The sequence below is a fragment of the Leucoraja erinacea genome, chromosome 21 (genome assembly GCF_028641065.1).
Source record: "Leucoraja erinacea ecotype New England chromosome 21, Leri_hhj_1, whole genome shotgun sequence".
Taxonomy (NCBI): domain Eukaryota; kingdom Metazoa; phylum Chordata; class Chondrichthyes; order Rajiformes; family Rajidae; genus Leucoraja; species Leucoraja erinaceus.
Genome location: NC_073397.1, coordinates 16459006 through 16479654, shown reverse-complemented (window position 1 = coordinate 16479654; position 20649 = coordinate 16459006). Strand labels below are relative to the sequence as shown.

The window sequence follows — 20649 nt, the reverse complement described above, 5'->3', positions numbered from 1 at the left end:
AGGATAGTGCTAGTGTACGGGGTGATCGCAGGTCGGCGCAGGCTCGTTGGGCCGAAGGGCCTGTTTCTACGCTGTATCTCTAAACTGATACTCCTACTGTGGACAGGTTCCAGATGACCCATTGACTAGGGGTGTTTAGTCTTTAGAGATACAGCCCAGAAACATTGCGTAGTTGAGTGGTAGAATCTGAGAGTGGGGGGAAGTTGATGAGATGTTGTGGAGAGTAAAATGGTGTGGGATGGGATTAGTGCAAAGTGTATGCTTGAGGGTTGGCATGGACTCGGTGGGCCAAAAGGCCTGTTTCTTATTTTAATTAGGTTTAGAGATACAGCCTAGAAACCCGCCCTTTGGCCCACCGAGTCCACGCCGAATATCCAGCACCCGTTCACACTAGTTCTACGTTTTCCTCCTTTCTCATCTGTTCCCATGCACATCAGTGGCAATTTGCAGAGGGCCAATTAGCCAACAAACCTGCACCTCTTTGAGATGTGGGAGGAAACCGGAGCACCCGAGGGTGACAGGGAGAACGTGCAAACTCCATACACAGAGAGAACCTGAGGTCAGAATTGAACCTGGGTCCCTGGTGCTGTGAGGCAGCGGATCTGCCACTGCGCCACTGTGCCGCCATTCAGTAGCCTCGGGCTCACTCGGCATCAGGCTTCTAAACAGTCCATCTATCACCGAGGGCACTGTCCGATTCTCAAGGCAGGAGAGGTGCTGTCTCACAGCACCAGAGACCCCAGTTCAATCTTGACCTCGAATGCTGTATGTGTGAGGGGTATCCACGTTCTCTCTGTGACCGTGTGTGTTTCATCCCAAACACGTGCAGGTTGGCAGTTCAGTCGTATAGGGTTAAATTACCCCTAGTGTGTAGGTGAATGATACAGTCTGAGGCAAGTTGATGAGAATGTGGAAGGAATAAAAAATGGGATTGATGTCGGTTTAGTGTAAATCCGTGGTTGATGGTTGAGTGTGGACTGAAGGTTTAGGTTGATTATTGTCACGTGGCCCAAGGTAAAATGCATACAGGTCCACCACTCATTCCTTGTTTGGATTAAAGGAGGTGCCAGAAAATCGGTGTGGGACCTTTACAATCCAAACAGTTCAGATTAGACGTGGATACAATCAAGTCAAACTCAAGTTCAATAGGTAGAGCACAGGGGAGGATACAGAGTGCAGAATATAGTTCTCAGCATTGTAGCGCATCAGACCCATAGACAAAGGCCAATGTCCTCAATGGGGTAGAGGTGAATATGCTTGCATACGGCCTGTTTTCATGCCCTATCTCTCTTTGACTCTGAGGCCTTGCTTTAACATCTTATCCAATTGTTGGGGGTTCCTCCAACAATGCAGTGCTCCCGCCGTGCTCCACAGTAGTGCAGTCCATCCATCCTCAGTGCTGCACAGTAATGCAATTCTCCCCCAATACTGCAGTAGTGCAGTATTTTCTCCGTGCTCCACAGTGGTGCAGTGCTCTCTCAGTACTCCACAACAATGCAGTACAATGTCAGTGCTGCACAGGGGCGTCTCGGCAGGTTCACGCGCAGCAGAGTAGAGTGAGATTTAACCCTGTGCCTTCTAATTGAGAAAGCTTATCCATTGGCCTTTGACTTCCAACTACATCTGACCTCTCTCTTCTGCCCTGCAGAGCTGCTGGAACTGCGGGCGCAAGGCCAGCGAGACGTGCAGCGGCTGCAACGCGGCACGCTACTGCGGTTCCTTCTGCCAGCACAAGGACTGGGAGAAGCACCATCGCATCTGCGGGCAGAACCTGCACCCCCAGGCCAAGGCCCTGCCCACCGGAGTCCCGGCACCGAAGGCCCCCAAGTGCGAGAAGAGCCCAGCGCTGGAGAAGACGCCACCCTCCACCGTCACCTCCAGGTCAGCCACGCCCGCAACCACTGATGCCAGCGTCCAGTAACGCCACCTCTGACCTGCACCGGCAAGGACAGACACGGACACCACCCCTCCCCTTCCCCCCCTTCCCATTCCACCACCAGCCCCAACCGCTGTTGGACGCCCAGCGTAGACCTCGGCTTCTGGTGAAACGGTTTCCAACAACAGAAAAATAAATCGGCCCGTGAATCGAGGGGGAGAAAGAGAGAGAAAAAAACGCAATGTCAAACCTTCTGACACCTCTTCAACGAGGAACGACTGAGTTATTTTCACCACTTGGTCATCAGTTGTGAGGCTGTGATCTCCTTGTCTGTGCATATGAATCTTTTTTTTTACCGTCGGAGAGGCATTAGAAGGAGCAAGTAGGGCTACACGTCCATGGCGGCTCCATACCAGTCAGGTGGCAAACACTCTCAGATGAAGAGCATTTAGAAAGTACTCAGATGAAGCGTATGGAATACTCTCAGATGAAGAAAATACTCTCAGATGAAGACTATGAATAACTCCCAGCCACACTCCCATACAAGTTGACTGTTGAATCCATCATCCAATAACAGTGCTCAGGCCTTGTTGACCCGGCTGCAGAAATCTTTGAGACTGGTTACTGTGCACGTCAGCATTAGCCTCCTCGCTCTCCTCCCTCGTATTTCTGGCCCGACATTGCCTTTCCGCAGGAGCCCCTGTTCCTCCCCATAACCCCCTCCTCCCAACCCACTCCCACCTTGCACTGTTCCCCAAGAAGGTGAACCGTTGCCATGCCAGTCAGGGTGGTCCCGAGGCGCCAATTCCATCTCTGCCTCCTCAGCGCACTCTTTACCTCTTGTGACGGGAAGGGGAACTTTTTCAGGAGATTTATAACTTAAAACAAAGTCACGGCGATGTGGCTATTTTTATTCTGGCGGCTCTCGAGGAAGATGAAGGAACTTTTTTTAAAAAATTAAACCGTGGACCTATCCTGCCACAGGCCCGTGGAACCTGTAGCAGGAAAGGAAGAAATTCTGCACCCTATATGGGGAAGTGTACACACCGATTCCTCTCCCCTCCTGCCGTTCAGTCCCACTCACAAGGGTGTTCCATGAAAGCCAGGCCACTGCCAGTGGTTCCTCCAGCAGGTAGGAGGAGGATGGACGAGTTTGGTGGCATCTTTGCCCACCATTTTGAAACGACTGACCTCTTGAGGGAAGTATCTCCTCACCTCCTGTTTGAACCTCCTCAAAGCAAGCGGACTGTCCCTGTCGGGCGCTAACAGTAATAAAATACTCCAGACCTAAATGTAATTAGAAAACCATGCATCAGTGTGGTGATGTGTGGGACTGTGTACATTACCTCATTGTTGTCAACAGTTAAGATATGTGGTGATGATGGTGTCTATTTACTTCCTGCCTGGTCAGAGACAAACAGCTGCCTGAGATACTTAAACGCCTTCAGCCAAAGACTTCCTTCTTTGGCAAGCTCTCCTTACCTAAATGTAGAAGCCACTTTCCAAGATAGCAAAGAGGAGGTCAGAAGGAAGCAAAGGTGAGATTTTGCAAACAGTAGCCTCTTCCATGATTCAGTTTTGTCAAAGCATTCCCCCCCCCCCCCCCCCATCCCCCACCCTTTAGTTACCACGTGCACCCTCCCTCCACCACCGCCCCACAGCATGGAGTTTGCACGTTCTCCCTCTGACTGCCTGGATTTACTCTGCTTTCTTCCCATGTCCCAAAGAACCTGTGCAGAATTGTAGGTTCATTGGTCCTCTGTAAAATTAGTGTGAAGGGGAGTGGATGAGAAAGTGGGATAGCATGGAACTAGTGTTGGTCAGCATGGATTTGGTGGGCTGAAGGGCCAGTTTCTGTGCTGCATCTAAATTAAATGAGCTAAATGGAGTCCAGCTGGCAACAGCCAAGAGTGGAATATTATATTTCAAGGTTATATATTATTTTGGAATTGCATAACTCTGGAATTGCCATGTCGTTTCTCCATTATCCCACATTTCCCATTGAAAGGGTGTGGGGTGCTGTTGGGAGAGATTGGGTCAAGATTATTTCCAAGTTATGTGATTCCATAAACTCAAAGGTTAATCCCTGTTCTAGGAGTTCCCAATTAGAACATATTTTCCATGCTAAGGAAAACAGGCTCCCTGTGCCATTGAGAGGGCTGGACCACACTGCAGCAACATGTTTTCCCATTGGTCGTGCTTTATTCGCTGAACGACCAATTGAGGCATCCCAAGAGAACCATCTGGTTTCCATGGTGACGCAGCGTGAGACCCACTGCAGAAGATTGCACGATAATCTTTTATTTTAATTCCATGAATAATTAATTTAACCTGCTTATACAACCAATCTCACCATCATTTCCTCTCCATGAACCTTTTATAGATGCAGGCCATTTCGTCCAGCAGCAACCAATCACACAAGGTGCTGGAGTGACTCAGCGGGTCAGGCAGCATCTTTGGAGAACATGGATAGGTGACGTTTCGAGTCAGGACACGTCTTCGAATTCACTGAAGAAGGGTCCCAACCTGAGATGTTATCTATTACTCTGAACAAAGGTCCGGATCTGAAACGTCACCTATCCATGTTCTCCAGAGATGCTGCTCAACCTACTGAATTAACTCAGCACTTAATGTCCCTTCCCTGTGCTCCAACTAGATTTGCACCTGTTTCTCCCCTCCTCCTCCCTCTCCACCTACCTTACTTCCTCTCCTTCACAATTTGGAACTCTTTGATCATTTTATCTCACACTATTGTTTTTCCTCTAGCCTTTGTCCAACTATCTGCCCATCAAACCCCCCCCCCCTCACCTGTTTTCACCTATTACCTGCCACCTCGTAACTTGCCCCTCCTCTCTTCCAGCTCTCCCATAAACACCCACCCACCCCCTTGCAATTAGTCTGAAGAAGAGTCCCGACCTGACAAGTTGCCTGTCCACGTTCTCCAATGATGCTGCCTGACCTGCTAAGTTATTCCAGAACTGTGCCCTTTTTTAAAACTAGCTGTTTAGTCCAGATTACTTTTTAATTCAACTGCTTGAATTTAAATTCACCAGCTGCCCTAGTGGGATTCAAACTCACGTTTCCTGATAAGACTGCAAGCCTCTGACTCCAAGAAACATTGTCCAGGGCGTTTGTTGGAAGTCCAATGTGCAGTGTCCAATCCAACACTCAAGTTAAATTGACCGGTAGAATTGCTCCCTTACAGCACCAGTTCGATCCAGACTACAGGTGCTGTCCATACAGAGTTTGCATGTTCTCCCTGTGACCACATCAGTTTTCTCTGGTTTCCTCCCAAATCTCAAAGACATGCGAGTTTGTACGTTACACACAAAGTGCTGGAGTAACATAGTGGATCAGGCAGAAAAACTAAGGATGGGTGACGTTTCGGGTCAGGACTCTCCTTCAGACTCTGGTCTCTCTGGTATAAACTAGTATCTACTAGTTCCTTGTTTCTACAAGTTTGTAGGTTAATTGGCTTCTATAAATTGCCCCTAATGTGTAGGATAGAACTAGTGTACGGGTGATCGCTGGCTGGCAATGACTCAGTGGGCCTGTTTCACTGCTGTATCTCTAAACTAAACATGCACAATGAGAAATGTTTGTTAATTCCCTCTGGTAGATTACTGAGTATTTAGTCATCATTGAATCATCTTCCACCATCTTCTCCTCTGTTGCTTCTAGCTGCTCTGCTCCCAAACAAACTTCATCCTCTAAGATTGAAGTAAACTCTTCACTCTTCTGTTTGCAAATGGGGGTTAGGCTAGCGTAGATGCTCCATGGATCCAGATACTCAACGCACTTCATTTGTGTCTGACTCCTCATTATCCCATAAAACCAGAGGCCTCTGGGTGTCCCAGGCTGTGATCAGATTGGAAGCGTACTTACTGTTTAGCGCCGCATCTCACATACCTGTCCACCAAAACTATAACTGAACCAAATTATCACTCTGCAACCAAACTACCGAAGCCAAACTCTTCTCTCTCTCTTCGACTTAGCAAAGGCGAAGAAGGCTCAGTTTGTGGGCCAACCACCAAAACCTCAATGTTCAGGAGTCAACAAAGAAAGAGAAAGCCGAATAATCTAATCCCTCTGTTCAGCGACGTGTCTCTCTGTAAGTGAATGAGATGTCGGGTTTAATTGTTTCCCTTGTGAATGGTCGGTGTACGATGTTGTAGTATTGGAGTCAGCCGAAGCAGCCTGTGTGGCTTCTTTTCAGTGAAACTGTCGTGTTGTGATTACTGATTTCATTTTTTGTCTTTTCTTTTAATTTAAGAAGAATTTGTGTAAGCATCCGATAAATGGCAATTTGTCCCTGCCACCTTTTTTTATTTTAAATGTTCCGTGTCGTTGGTGTGTGTTGCGTCCTGAATTCATCACCGTTACACGAGTTTAATCAGATTATACTGATACCTGTCTTCCTGCATCTTCTGGGCTTGTAGGTTGGGCTCAAAGTGATAGGTTTCTGCGACACCCGATCTCCCCCTTCCCCCAGCTCTGCCACCCCCCGACTGACTCCCTATCCATACCATTTGGCTTTAGGGGGTGAGTTGGTGCCCTCGACCTCTCATGAGCTTCTGTCGATCACTGAGGTTTTCAGGTTTAGATCTATCCTCAAACTTTCTTTGCTTCCCCTTTCCCTCACTCTCACACCGAGAAGTGCAGGAGGAGTTTTATAATTAAACAAATCCATTCAAGGTCATTGTATGGATCAAATGAGGAAGGAGGAAACAATAGGGTTGGAGGTACTTCCATTCAGGGGGAAGACTGATGGAACTATCATCTATTCAGCTTTTGGCCTCTGTTGTGTTCCCAGTTTGATACTTTACCCAAAAAAAGGGATCATATCCACCTATGATCTCCTCTGGATATAGGCAGAAGATGTTGGGAATATGTTGAGCGGTGACTGGAGAGAGAAACAGTCAGCATTTCGAGCCAAGCACCTGGTACCTCAGGTCTGTCACCAACCATGGGCATGTAACCCAGCCAAACCAGTGGACCTTACATGAGGCCCGTTGGTGCTCCTTGCTTCTTGAAGCATCTCCTCCACGTTAATCTCTTCCCCCTTCACCCCTCACCTCAAACTCTCCTCCCTTGCTACATGGTTGATGTTTCGTATCAGCATTGAGCAAAAGACCTTTCCCAACATTTCATAATGGGATTTAATAGTCGGGAGGAAGCAACTGCTTCTTGGTAATGGAAAGTACTGTGTTACAAGGGCAAATATGTCTCCCCTCTGTTTGCACACTGGCCTACAGACCAATCTATGACGAGGACATATGAAAGTAGGGGATGATTTAGACAATGAGTGAAATATGTGACGTTGGATCAGCTTCCCATTTCCCCCCAGAGATATGGCTAAATAGTTGGTCCATTATTCCAACATTTACTATTAAATCCAGCAGTGAAATGGAAGGAATTATCTTTTGTTCAGAACGTGCAGTGCAGAACTCCCTCCCACACAAGACAAGACAAGACATCGGATGCTTTCAAAGCCAAGAGCGAGATAGGGGATCGGAAATTATATTGCACGGGGGGTGGGGGGGGATGAGGGCAGATGGAGTGGAAGGAAACTCAAATACTCAACACAGAGAAGTCTGGCCGAATGTCTTATAGTGTATGAAACTTTACATCTTGCTCCTGATTACGTCCATTGCTTTTGCTCCCATCCGCCCGAGAATTGATTGTGCAGGCTCTCAACTCGGAGATTGGATGTGCAAAGCATCCCATCCAACAATCTTGGCTAAGCCTACTTGTTGAAAGCAAACCATATGAAGCCCATGCAATTGCAACACCAGCCATTCTTTTGATTGCAACACTTTGCCCAGTATCATCCTAACCTGACAGAAGTTACAGGAACTTCTAATCTGACCACTGCTGTTATATCCCAAGGGAAATCCATATAAAGAGACACGTTTTGTTTCTGCTATTCCCTCACAGATGTGTATATATTTTTTGCTGGTATAAAGTGACAAATTAATCAGCCAGTAGTTTGGTGACATTGTCCCAAATTGTGCAATATGTAAATTCAGGTTGTGCAAAATTAACTTCTGGTTTCTCAAGAGTTTGCATCCTCTCCCATTACTGGAACACTATTGGCTCTATCCACACTTCCACAGGCAATTAAGAAAAAATACGCAATAGAAAACCAAAAATGGCCTCTTTAGCTGAGACGCAAGAGCCCCATGTAACATTTTTCTTGCGTTCAACACGAACAACCAGATGGAGATCTCTGAAGATAGACACAAAGTGCTGGAGTAACTCAACAGGTCAGGCAGCATCTCTAGAGTAAAAAGGATAGGTGATGTTTTGGGTCTGGACCCTTCTTCAGACTACTTCAGACTGGAGATCGCAACCGAACAACATGTGCTCACCTGTTACATTCCCTTCCTAATGTTAGCTGTTCATGGCTGATCAGCCACAATCAGTAACCCGTGTCTGCCTCTCCCCATATCCCTTGATTCCGCTAGCCCCTAGAGCTCTATCTAACTCTCTTTTAAATTCATCCAGTGAATTGGCCTCTACTGCCTTCTGTGGCAGAGAATTCCACAAATTCACAACTATATGAAAAAGTTTTTTCTCATCTCCGTTTTAAATGGCCTCTCCTTTGTTCTTTTCTGATCTCAGTTTTAAATGGCCTCTCCTTTGTTCTTTTCTCATCTCAGTTTTAAATGGCCTTCCCTTTATTCTTAGACTGTGACCCCTGGTTCTGGACTCTCACATCTGGCCCATTTCCCTCTAAACCGTAGCTTTTAATTTTACAATAATTTCTAGATAATTGTGGGTGTAGTTATAGGATCTGCTTCCACTGCCCTGCAAGGCAGCAGATCTGAGAATAGAGACACAATTCAAGTATAATTGGATCTGTGTCATATCGGAACAGGCATGTATGCATGAATTAGGATCAGAGTGCCAGTGTATCAAAGTGTGGCTCCGAGTTCCTGCCAAAGAAGGGATGTGAACTATCTAGGCCAGCTTTGTACTTGGCTTTAGTCTAAATGAGAAACCAGAATTTAATTTGGTCTGAGCTTTCCCTGGAGTTGTTGGGACAGTAGCTAACCTGTAAGGAAAAGTACTTTCAATATAAACTGCGGTCCCACACTTTGGTTTGTGAGTACAACAGCCAGAATGGTACCTGTCCCTTGCTCCCTGGTAAGTGTAACTCCACACCACGTGTAAATCAGACCATTGCTTGGTGCAGGCTCACGGTCTAACTTGGAACAACTTCCAACACCAACTCCACAAAGGTGACAATACTTGCCCATCCACGTTGTTAAAACGCAGCCCCGGCAAATGGCAGGGTGACGCACAGTAGACCATGTTGAAAGTACTCTTCCACACCTATCTTCCATTAATGCAGTGGCTAATTCTTGGCGATTAGCAACAGAGCTGCAGTCTTTGTTCCTTTTAATGCCGTGTTTCTTCGAATCAGGTATTTTTATTCTTTCTCTGTTGTAAATGTAAATAAATATTTGTAAAAATTTGGTGTTTTTCTTCGACATCTTGCATTAAGCAGCCACAGAGTGAGACGGCAGCCATTACACGTGGAACTATAGAGTTTTACAATAAGGTTGTATTCCTTATGTCATAGGAGTAGCATTAGGCCATTCAGCCCATCAAGTCTACGCCACCCTTCAATCATGGCTGATCTATCCCTCTCAACCTACCAGTGCTGAACAATCCTATTGTCCCCGCTTTGACTGCACATCTAGTATTATTCCAGACCTTGACTCTGGATGCACACTTGGCCTTTTTCCTAGCCCCTCTGCACTGACAATATATCTGGCCCACACATAAAACCCCATATCTGACCCCCTGGACTTAACCTATTATGTTCAAGTCCACAGGTGCTTATCTAATGTGGTAATCTTTTATGGGGCACTTCACAGACCAAATCTTGTATAACAAAATTTGCGGCATCCATTGGCTTCCTTGTTATCTAACATGCTAGTTACTTTGTCAAAGAAGTCATCAATTGGTTGAACACAATTTCTCATCCAGAAATGTATACTCACTCATCTGTATAAGTATTCTGTTACAATTTCCTTCATTTTCCTAACAAACTGTCCTGAAGTCATTTTCACCCCCAACATTTTCAATATTTTGCTGTCTTCCTCTCAGCTGGGACTTTTCCGAACTGCAAAGTCCAATAACTATATATTTAAGCAATATTATTCTATTAAATGTGATCTTGAGAGTACATAATATTTTCTGTGGTATTCATAACATAACAATGAAAAAAGATCTTTGTTTTCATTGCACCTACCAACATGCATATATTATTTTATTACATTTAATATGTACTGAGAGCAAATTTTTGTTCCAAAGCTCCCCATTCCCAATTACCTTTACATTGAAATCCAAGTGAAGTTTAAATGGCATCAGAAAAATAAAACCTCCGGAATGGATGATATTCATTACATCGTTGGTTGGAGTCAGTATCAGCACAATTACTATATTAAACTTCAGATGTCAAGCTAAAACTAAAGACAAATAATAACCTCCTCACATTCCCCTGCAAGTATCTCTGTCGCTGCTTTAAAATATGCCCCTTCTTTGAACAAGCTCTTAAACATTACATCTGAGTCAGTTTCCATCTGATTACACTCCTTGAGGATGTTCATCTGCGTGTTCAATTAATGAAACAACGGGATTGGGGACATTTCTATTCAATCTGTCAAAGGAATTTGGGGGGGGGGGTTAGAAATAGTCACTGAGGTAAACAAACATAATAGTTGAGTGGCAAATTACAATAGTGCTACCTTCCCAATATTTAACTGAAGGAAATAATGAGTTATCAGGGCTGTGTTGTGACACCTTGCATGTCATTTTAATATCATATTTATCCCATCCCCCTGGATATTCCAGATTAATAAATGAAGGTTTTGTCAACAAATTACAAATCAGGCTAATTACATTAGCCAACTCCGAAACACGAAGCGCTGAGCATTGGGATCCAGACATCACGGACAACTGGCCTCAGTTCCCCACTCACATCTGGTAGTGCTGTCTGTCTGAACCAGTAGCCATGGACCGTTTTTGTAAGTGGGGAGGCTGCGTGATCACTGATCATTGGCCTTGGGGGTACCGGCGAGGGAGTGGAGCAACCGAGGGGTGGGGGGGGTCTTTTTGAACTTTGATGTATTAAAATCATGTTTTAGTACATTGTAGGCATGATTTGAAGTATTTTTAAGTTAACTTTTTAAGGGGTACATTTTTCCACACAAAGGGTGGTGGGTATATGGAACAAGCTACCAGAGGAGGTAGTTGAGGCAGGGACTATCCCAACATTTAAGAACCAGTTAGACTGATACATGGATAGGGGAGGTTTGGAGGGATATGGATCAAAAGCAGGTAGTGTAGCTGGGACATGTTGGCGGGTGTGGGCAAGTTGCACCAAAGGGCCTGTTTTCACACTGTATCACTCTATGACTACATTATACCTCCACCATGCATGAATGCTTCAAAATCAAGTGGTCGAGTTTTGTTGCCATATACTCAAGTATAGAAACATAGAAAATGGGTGCAGGAATAGGCCATCCGGCCCTTCGAGCCAGCACTGCCATTCAATATGGTCATGGCTGTTTATCTAAAATCAGTACCTCTTTCCTGTTTTTTCCCCATATCCCTTGATTTCATTAGCCCCAAGAACTAAATGTAACTCCCTCTTGAAAACATCCAGTGAATTGGTCTCCACTGCCTTCTGTGTCAGAGAATTACACAGATTCACAACTCTCTGCGTGAAGAAAGTTTGTCCTCATCTCAGTCCTAACTGGCCTACCCTTTATTCGTAAACTGTGACCGCTGGTTCTGAACTCCCCCAACATCAGGAACATTTTTAATGCAGCTACAGTAAGTGAAAATCTAGCAGGCAAGCCGGATGCTTTCTCCAACCACCCCCATTTGAAGGCCACTATTTTCTACCATTTCTACCCAGTGCTTGGTACTTCTGGTTGTCCTCCAGGATGCACCGAACCGCTGCCTGATCCATGCCGGTCACCTGGGCAAATTCGGCACAGAGACTCTCACGGCAGTGGCGCAATGCTTCTGACGCATCCGACAGCCCGGGACTCTCGCACTGAGGCTGCTCCATGGCCGGAGCTGCAGCGAGCAACTCGCCAGCCCGGCAAACACTCGCCAGCCCCGACTCCTCGCCCGCATCTGGCCTCGCCGCTGCTTCTGCTTCCATCCCTCCCTCCGCCCCGTCTCTCCAACACCCATGGCCCATGCAGTTAATATGAGTTTAGCAATTTCCGTTAATCACAGAATTTCTCACAACAGAGTGTGAGAAATTTGTGATCAGCGTGAGAATTTGTCAAAATGCGTGATTCTCACGCTCAATGCGTGAGAGTTGGCAGCCCTGTTTTTTGCCACAGAAGGCTGAGGAGGCAAAGTCAGTGGATATATTTAAGGCTGAGATAGATAGATTCTTGATTAGTACAGGTATCAGAGGCTATTGGGGAGAAGGCAGGAAAATGGGGTTAGGAGGGAGAGATAGATTAGCCATGATTGAATGGTGGAGTAGACTTGATGGGCCGAATGACCTAATTCTGCTTAATCATAAGATCACATCAGCTATGATCTTGTGATGGTCAAGTCAAGTGTCTAGTCTTCAGATGGCATAGTGGTGCCAACAGTAGAGTTGCTGCCTTACAATGCCAGAGGCCCAGGTTCGATCCTGACTACGGGTGCTGTCTGTATGGAATTTGTACATACTCCTTGTGACCACATGGGTCTCCTTCGGGTGCTCCGGTATCCTCTCACACTATGAAGACGTACAGGTTTGTAGGTTAATTGGCTTTGGTAAAATTGTAAATTTTACCTATTGCGTAGGTTAGCGCTAGTGTACAGGGTGATCGCTGGTCGGCATGGACTCGATGGGCCAAAGGGCCTGTTTCCATGCTAGAACGCTAAAGTCTAATGTAAAGCCTAAAGTCTTAAGGGCCTGTCCCACTTAGGCGATTTTTCTTACAACTGTGGCGACAATTTGAGCTGTCGTAGTTTGCCGCCGGTGCTGGTTTCAGTGAATTCCATTGTCCTAGTCGCTGGCAGTCACCTAAAAAATCGCCTGTGGGACAAGCCCTTAAAGCAGGAGTGGGGTACTAATTTAGAATGATCAGCCATGATCATATTAAATGGCAGTACTGGTTCGAAGGGCCAAATGGCCTACTCCTGCACCTTATTTCTATGTCAAATTTAGTTTAGTTTAGTTTACTATCGTCACGTGTACCGAGCTGCAGTGAAGAGCTTTCTTGTTGCTTGCTATCCAGTAAGCGGAAAGACTATACATGATTACAGTCAAGCCTCCCACAGTGTACAGATAGAGGATAAAGGGAATAACGTTTAGTGCAAGATTAAGTCCAGAAAAGTTTGAATAAAGATAGTACAGGATTGTATGTTAATTGGCATTTGTAAATTGTAAATTGTCCCTAGTACGTAGGATGGTGCTATTGTACGGGGAGATCGCTGGTCGGCGCAGACTTGGTGGGAATTCTAAAGTCTAAAGAAGGACAAACTAGACTCAATGGGCCAAATGGCCTATTGGCCCTGTCCCACTGTACGAGTTCATTCAAGTGCTCTCCAGAGTTTTTTTTTAAATCAACTCGTGGTAAGCACGTAGAATGAACGTAGCGGGTACATCGGAGCTCGAGGACGTCTCTAAGCGGCTCGTAACGCCAACAGTAGGTACTCGGGAAGACGCACTAACGGCAGGTAAGCTCGGGAAGAATCGTGAAGATTTATCAACATGTCGAAACAGGGCAAACTCGGGGAGAACTCTTGAATGAACTCGTACAGTGGGACAGGGCTTTAATTCTTCACCTATGTCTTGTGAACTTTTTTTACTTTCCTGTTTACGGAAATGCTTTAAGAAACTTTCCAGGAAGCTAAACTTTTGCACCGGCCAATATGTTTAATTTTCTTTTTATAGAAATTGTAAAAATAAATAAGAGGCAGAGTGGAGAAGAAACAGACCGTCACATTCTGGCAAGTATTGCCTGAAGCCATAGTGGGGCAGAATACACTAATAGGTTTCAAGAAGGAACTATACGTATGGTTTATACTGGAATAGGAATTATTTATAGAGCAGTGAAGTAAAGGTGTGGTAATAGGCTTTTTGCCAGTATAACTGCTAATTAGCACACAACCAGTTCAAAACGTGACTAGTCCCAGTAATTCAACCTATGTTGCTCAGTTTAGTTTAGTTTATTATTGTCTCGTGTACGAGGTTCAGTGAAAAGCTATTTATTTGCATGCTATCCAGTCAGTGTGCAGACTATATATGATTGCAATCAAGCCGTCCACAGTGTACAGATACAGGATTAAGAGAATAATGTTTAGTGCAAGATAAAGTCCAGTAAAGTCCAATTAAAGATAATCCGAGGGTCTCCAAAGCATTAGATGGGAGCTCAGGACCACTCTCTCGTTGGTGATGGGAAGGTTCAGTTGCCTGAGAACTGCAGGGAAGAAACTGTCCCTGAATCAGGATATATGTATTTTCAAACCTGGACTTCTTGCCTGATGAGAGAGGGGAGAAGAGAGAGTGACCGAGGTGAGACTGGCCCTTGATTATGCTGGTGGCCTTGCCGCGGCAGCATGAAGTGTAGATGGTCAATGGAAGGGAGACAAAAAAAGCTGGAGTAACTCAGTGGGACAGGCAGCATCTCTGGAGAGAAGGAATGGGCGGCGTTTCGGGTCGAGACCCTTCTTCAGACTGGTTAGGGATAAGGGAAACGAAAGATATAGACGATGATGTAGAGAGATAAAGAACAATGAGTGAAAGATATGCAAAAGTATAACGATGATAAAGGAAACAGGCCATTGTTAGCTGTTTGTTGGGTGAAAATGAGAAGCTAGTGTGACTTGGGTGGGGGAGGGATAGAGAGAAAGGGAATGCCAGGGCTACCTGAAGTTAGAGAAAACAATATTCATACCGCTGGGTTGTAAGCTGCCTAAGCGAAATATGAGATGCTGTTCCTCCATTTGCATTTAGTCTCACTCTAACAATGGAGGAGACCTAGGTCTATGTGTAGGCACAAAAAGCTGTAGTAATTCAACAGGACAGGCAGAGAAGGAATGGGTGACGTTTCGGGTGGAGACCCTTCTTCAGACCGCCCAAAATGTCACCCATTCCTTCTCTCCAGAGATGCTGCCTGTCCCGCTGAGTTACTCCAGCTTTTTGTGTTCGGTTTAAACCAGCATCTGCAGTTGCTTCTTACACACAAGGTCGGTGTGGGAATGGAAAAGAAAAAAACTAAACGTTTAGCAACCGGGAGATCAGGTAGGTTCAGGCAGACTGAGCGATGGTGTTCAGCGAAACGATCGCCAGTCTGCGTTTGGTCTCACCGATGTATAAGAGTCCACATCTTGAACAACGGATACAGTAGATGAGTTTGGAGGAGATGCAAGTGAACCTCTGCCTAACCCGAAAGGACTGTTGGGGTCCCTGGACAGAGTCGAGGGAGGAGGTATAGGGACAGGTGTTGCATCTTCAGCGGTTGCAGGGGAAGGTACCTGGGGAGAGGGTGGTTTGGGTGCAAAGAGATGAGTTAACCAGGGAGTTGCAGAGGGAACTATCTCTGCGGAAGGCGGAAAGGAGTGGAGATGTGAGGATGTGACTGGTGTTGGGATCCCGTTGGAAATGGTGGAAATGTCGGAGGATTGTGTGTTGTATGCCACGGCTGATGGGGTGAAAGATAAGGACTAGGAGATTCGGTCTCTGTTGCGACTAGGGGAAGGGGGAGCAAGGGCGGAGCTGTGGGGTACTGAGAAGACATGAGTGAGGGCTTCATCTCGGATAGGAGAGGGGAACCCCCATTCCCTAAAGAATGAGGACATCTCGATTGTCAAGGTATGGAACACCTCATCTTGGGCGCAGATGTGGCATAGACGGAGGGATTGGGAGCAGGGGATAGAGTCTTTGCAGGAAGCAGGGTGGGAAGAGGTATAGTCAAGATAGTTGTGGGAGTCAGTGGGTTTGTTATAGACATCAGTCGCTAGTCTATTTACTGTGATGCAGACTGTAAGATCAAGAAAGGGGAGGGAGGTGTTGGAGATGGTCCAAGTAAATTTGAGTGTAGGATGGAAATTGGTGGTGAAGTTGATGAAGTCCATGAGTTCTGCACCGATGCAGTCGTCAATTTTATGGAGATAGCGTTTGGGGATAGGACCAGTGTACGCCTGGAACAGGGATTGGTCAACGTACCCTACAAAGAGGCAGGCATAGCTGGGGCCCAGAGCTATGCCTTGGACTTGATTAAAGTGGAAGGAGTAAAAAAGGGAGGTTGGTTTGTGTGATGGTCTGGGCTACATCCACGACTCTGCAATTTCTTGCGGTCTTGGATGGAGCTGTTCCTAAACCATGTTGTGATGCATCCTGATAAAATGCTTTCTACGGCACATTTGTAGAAGTTGGTGAGACTTGTTGGGGGAAATGACGAACTTCCAAAGCCTTCTAAGCACAATACTTCCAGAAACTCACTCCCTTCGAACTTCTCTTTAAAATGGTGAATTAAATAAAAACGTATTTTTTCATTAGACCACAGAACATCGAACAGGACGACACGAGACCAAGCTCTTTGTATTCACAATGTCTGTGCCGAACATGATACTAGGATAAACATCTCTGCCGGGAGAGCAGCCAACGAAATTAAAGATCTTTCCCACGCTGGTCATTCCTTCTGATTCGCACAACACAGACTCACAAGTTATAGTAGAATTAGGCCTTTCGGCCCATCACGCCTATTCCGCCATTCATTCATGGCTGATCTAATCCCATTTTCCTGCCTTCCCATAACCCTTGACCCGTTCTAATCAAGAATTTGTCTATCTCTGTTTTAAAAATATCTACTGACTTGGCCTCCACAGTGCCAATGACCTCCAGTCCTAGACTCCCCCACCAATGGAAACATCCTTTCCACATCCACTCTGTCAATGCATTTCATTATTCTGTAAGTTTCAATGAGGCCTCCACTCAACCTTCTAAACTCCAGCGAGTAGAGGCCCAGTTCTGTCAAACGCTCATCATATGCAAACCCATTAATTCCTGGAATCATTTTTGGAAATTTCACTGTACCTTAATTGGTACATGTGACAATAAACTGAGCGTGAACCTTGAAACCTGGGCCTTGGAGCCAGCACATCCTTCTTCAGACACACGGCCCAAATTTGCTCACAGTACCCCCAAATGCGGCCTGATCAGCACCTTACAGAGTCTCAGAATTACATCCCTGTGAAATCAAGAACTTACCCTGTGTTATCAGGTTTCTGAACGGTCGTCCTATAAGGTAGATACATGGAGCGAAGGTTAGAGGGATATGGGCCAAATACAGGCAGGTGAGACTAGTGTGGATGGGGCATGTTGGTCAACATGGGCAAGTTGGGCTGGAGGGCCGGTTTCGACACTGTATGATTCTATGACCATACCTGTGATGTAAGCTCATTGCAAGACTGACTATGTATATTGTTCTGGCCCTCTACACAGAGAGTGTCATGCTGGTCCATAAGGTCAAAGAGCAGAATTAGGCCATTCGGCCCATCGCGTCTACTCTGTCTTTCAATCTTGGCTGATGTATCTTTCCCTCTCAACCTCATTCTCCTGCCTTCTCCCCTTAACCCCTGACACCGGAACTAATCAAGAAACTGCTTATCTCTATCTTTAAAATATCTATTGACTTGGTCTCCACAGCCGTCTGTGGCAACAAATTCCACAGATTCACCACCCTCCGAGTAAAGAGCTTCCTTCTCATGTCCTTTCTAAAGATACGACCTAATATTCTGAGGCTATGGTCACTGGTCCTAGACTCTCCCACTAGTAGAAACATACCTAGTAGTAAATGCCTACTATGTTCTGTGTGCTGTTCTGTTCTGTCAACATAATTACATTTTTACATAAACATCCATCACATAGCTGTGATGGAAGGCCAAAAAAACTTATCTCTCCACTGCACTCTCCCCACCCCCCCCCGATGTCAGAGTCAAAGTCAAAGCCCCCGGCTGGCGATGGCGATTGTCCCGCGGCCATTGAAGCCACGCCGGGTGGTGCGAGGTCGCACACCGGGTCTTGGTGTTAAAGACCCCGGTGTGCGCTCGCAAAGTCCCGCGGCCATTCCAGCCGCGCGGGGCAGTGGTGTCAGGCCCCGCTCCAGGAGCTCTTCAACCCCGCAACACGGGCGGGAGAATTCGCCATTGCAGGAGCCCCGAAAAGCGGTCTCCCTCCAGGGATCCGCGGGCTCCCGGTGCCGCCGTCCGCAGACCCGCAGTAGCAGCCTTCGCTTCAGCAGCAGCAGCGGCATCGGCAGCAGCAGCAGCAGCAGCAGCAGCAGCAGCGGCAGCGCTCCTCCACTGCTCCACCCGCTCCGGTCTCGGCCAGCTCCGCGACGGCAACGGTGAGTCGGCACCAGAGTCCCCGGCTTCTTCCCGTTGGAGGCCGCTCCTCGTTGCGGCCTCAACGACGAGAAAAGGTTGGGTCTCCAGTGCAGGGAGAGATTTGCTTCTCCTCATTTTCTGTGTTTTTTTCCAGATTTCCAGCAACTGCAGCTCATTGTGTCTCTAACTTGCTTCTCCTCATTTTCTGTGTTTTTTTCCAGATGTCCAGCATCTGTAGTTTTTTTTATCCTTAGTCCGCGATGGGCCTGGTCTGCACCCGTGAGCCAAAGCAATCACATTCCCGGACTGGAAAAATGATGTGGAATGGAATACATTACGGCACGGTGAAATTCTTTGCTTGTATATCCAAGGTTTACAAACCATAGCCACCTACAGCACTGACAAAGTTACAAAGCACGGTGGCTCCTCCTTTTCTGTGTGTGCCCCCCCCCCCAGCGGGTCCCCCACGCCAGGACCCCCCACACCGGGTCCCCATTGTCCTTTGTTCTCCCTCTTTCCCCATTGTTCTTTCCCAGGGATATTTATAGAAGATACAAGATGGCTGCTGAGGTTAAAGGCTCCTCAGTCATGATCTACACCTTTAAAAAAAGTATTAAAAACCTTTAGAAGGCACAAGGAACTGCGAATGCTGGAATCTTGAGCAAAACACAAAGTGACTCAGTAAGTCAGGCAGCATCTGTGGAGGGAACGGATAGGCAATGTCAGGCAAACTCATTTCTGATTAATTCCCCACCCTTCTCATTAACTCTTGCAATGTACTATGACTAATCAAATAAACATTAACATTTGCCACAATTTTATATGTCATGTCTGAAACTCAGTCATAATCTGGTTTTGAAGTCTGTTTCACAGCATAGTTAGGGTCTTAAATGCTTTATTTTAGTGTTGTAGGATGTTTAGAGGTGAAACATTGATGAAAAGTTGAGGTGAAGAGCTCCACAAACATAAGCTGCAAATTTATAAACGTATTAAAAGTGTTTAAGGAGACACAAGGAACTACAGATGCCGGAAACTTTAGCAAAGCACAAAGTGACTCAGTAGGTCAGGCAGCATCTTTGGAGGGAATTGATGGCCAATGTTTCGGATTGACAACCTTCTTCAGACTCGTGAAGAACTAAAACGTTCTTATGTAAGTTAAATGTCAAATATCATTGGGCAAATTCATTTCTGATTAATTCCCCACCCTTCCCATTATCTCTTGCAATGTACTATGACTAATCAAATAAAAATAACATTTGCCATAGTTTTATATGACATGTCTGCAACTCAGTCATAATTTTCTTTGAAGTTTGTTTCACAACATAGGGTCTTAAATGCTTTATTTTAGTGTTATAGAATGTTTATAGAAAATAATTGATGGTTGTTGAGGTGAAAAGCTCCACAAACATAAGCTATAAATTTATAAATGTATTAAAAGTTTTTAGGAGACACAATGAACTGCAGATGCTGGAAACTTTAGCAAAGCACAAAGTGCTGGAGTAACTCAATGGGTCAGGAAACATCTCTGGAGAAAATGAATGGGTGACCCTTCTTCAGACTATTGAAGAACTAAATATTTTTATGTAGTTTAAACTATTTCCTTTCAGAAATGAATATGTCCATTGACTCTTGCTATTAATCAAATAAAAAATAATTTGCCCCAATCTTATACAGTGCCTTCCATAATGTTCACGTTTCTGGGGGTCAACATCTCTGATGAGCTCTCTTGGACCCACAATACCTCAACTCTGGTCAAGAAGACTCACCAGCGTCTCTTCCTGAGGAGACTAAAGAAGGTCCATCTGTCTCCTCAGATTCTGGTGAACTTCTACCGCTGCACCATCAAGAGCATCCTTACTAACTGTATCACAGTATGATATGGCAACTGCTCTGTCTCCAACCGGAAAGCATTGCAGAGGGTGGTGAAAACTGCCCAACGCATCACCGGTTCCTCACTCTCCTCTATTGAGTCTGGCCAGAGCAAGCGATGTCTGCGATGGGCGCGCAGCATCGTCAAGGACTGCTCTCACCCCAACCACAAACTGTTTACCCTCCTCCCATCTGGGAGGCACTACAGGTCTCTCCGTTGCCGGACCAGCAGGTCCAGGAACAGCTTCTTCCCTGCAGCTGTTACACAACTTAACTCTGCACCTTGGTGATTGCCAGCCACCACCCCACCCTCACCCCCCCCTCGGACACTCCGCACACTCCTTCCCCCAGTGGCTGATCTCCCCCCGGAACGTTGCACTACTGCTACTGTATATACATATATGTCTTGTACTGTTCCGTTATTCTGTGTTCACACTTCTAGGGAGATGCTAACTGCATTTTGTTGTCTCTGTACATGTACACTGCACAATGACAATAATGGTTGAATCTGATCTGAATCTGAATCTGAAAGACCCATCATT

General features: G+C 46.0%; 1 protein-coding gene across 3 annotated transcripts in view; it reads left to right on the top strand.

Moving 5' to 3' along the window:
* The window catches only part of LOC129707298 (protein CBFA2T2-like), a 100174-nt gene extending 90817 nt beyond the window's left edge, over nucleotides 1-9357 (top strand). For all 3 annotated transcript variants that reach the window (XM_055652236.1, XM_055652235.1, XM_055652234.1), the window contains one exon: nucleotides 1649-9357. In XM_055652236.1, coding sequence (XP_055508211.1) covers nucleotides 1649-1921 — 273 coding nt within the window. In that variant the 3' untranslated portion in view covers nucleotides 1922-9357. The remainder of the gene's footprint in view (nucleotides 1-1648) is intronic.
* Nucleotides 9358-20649: the final 11292 nt, after the last annotated feature.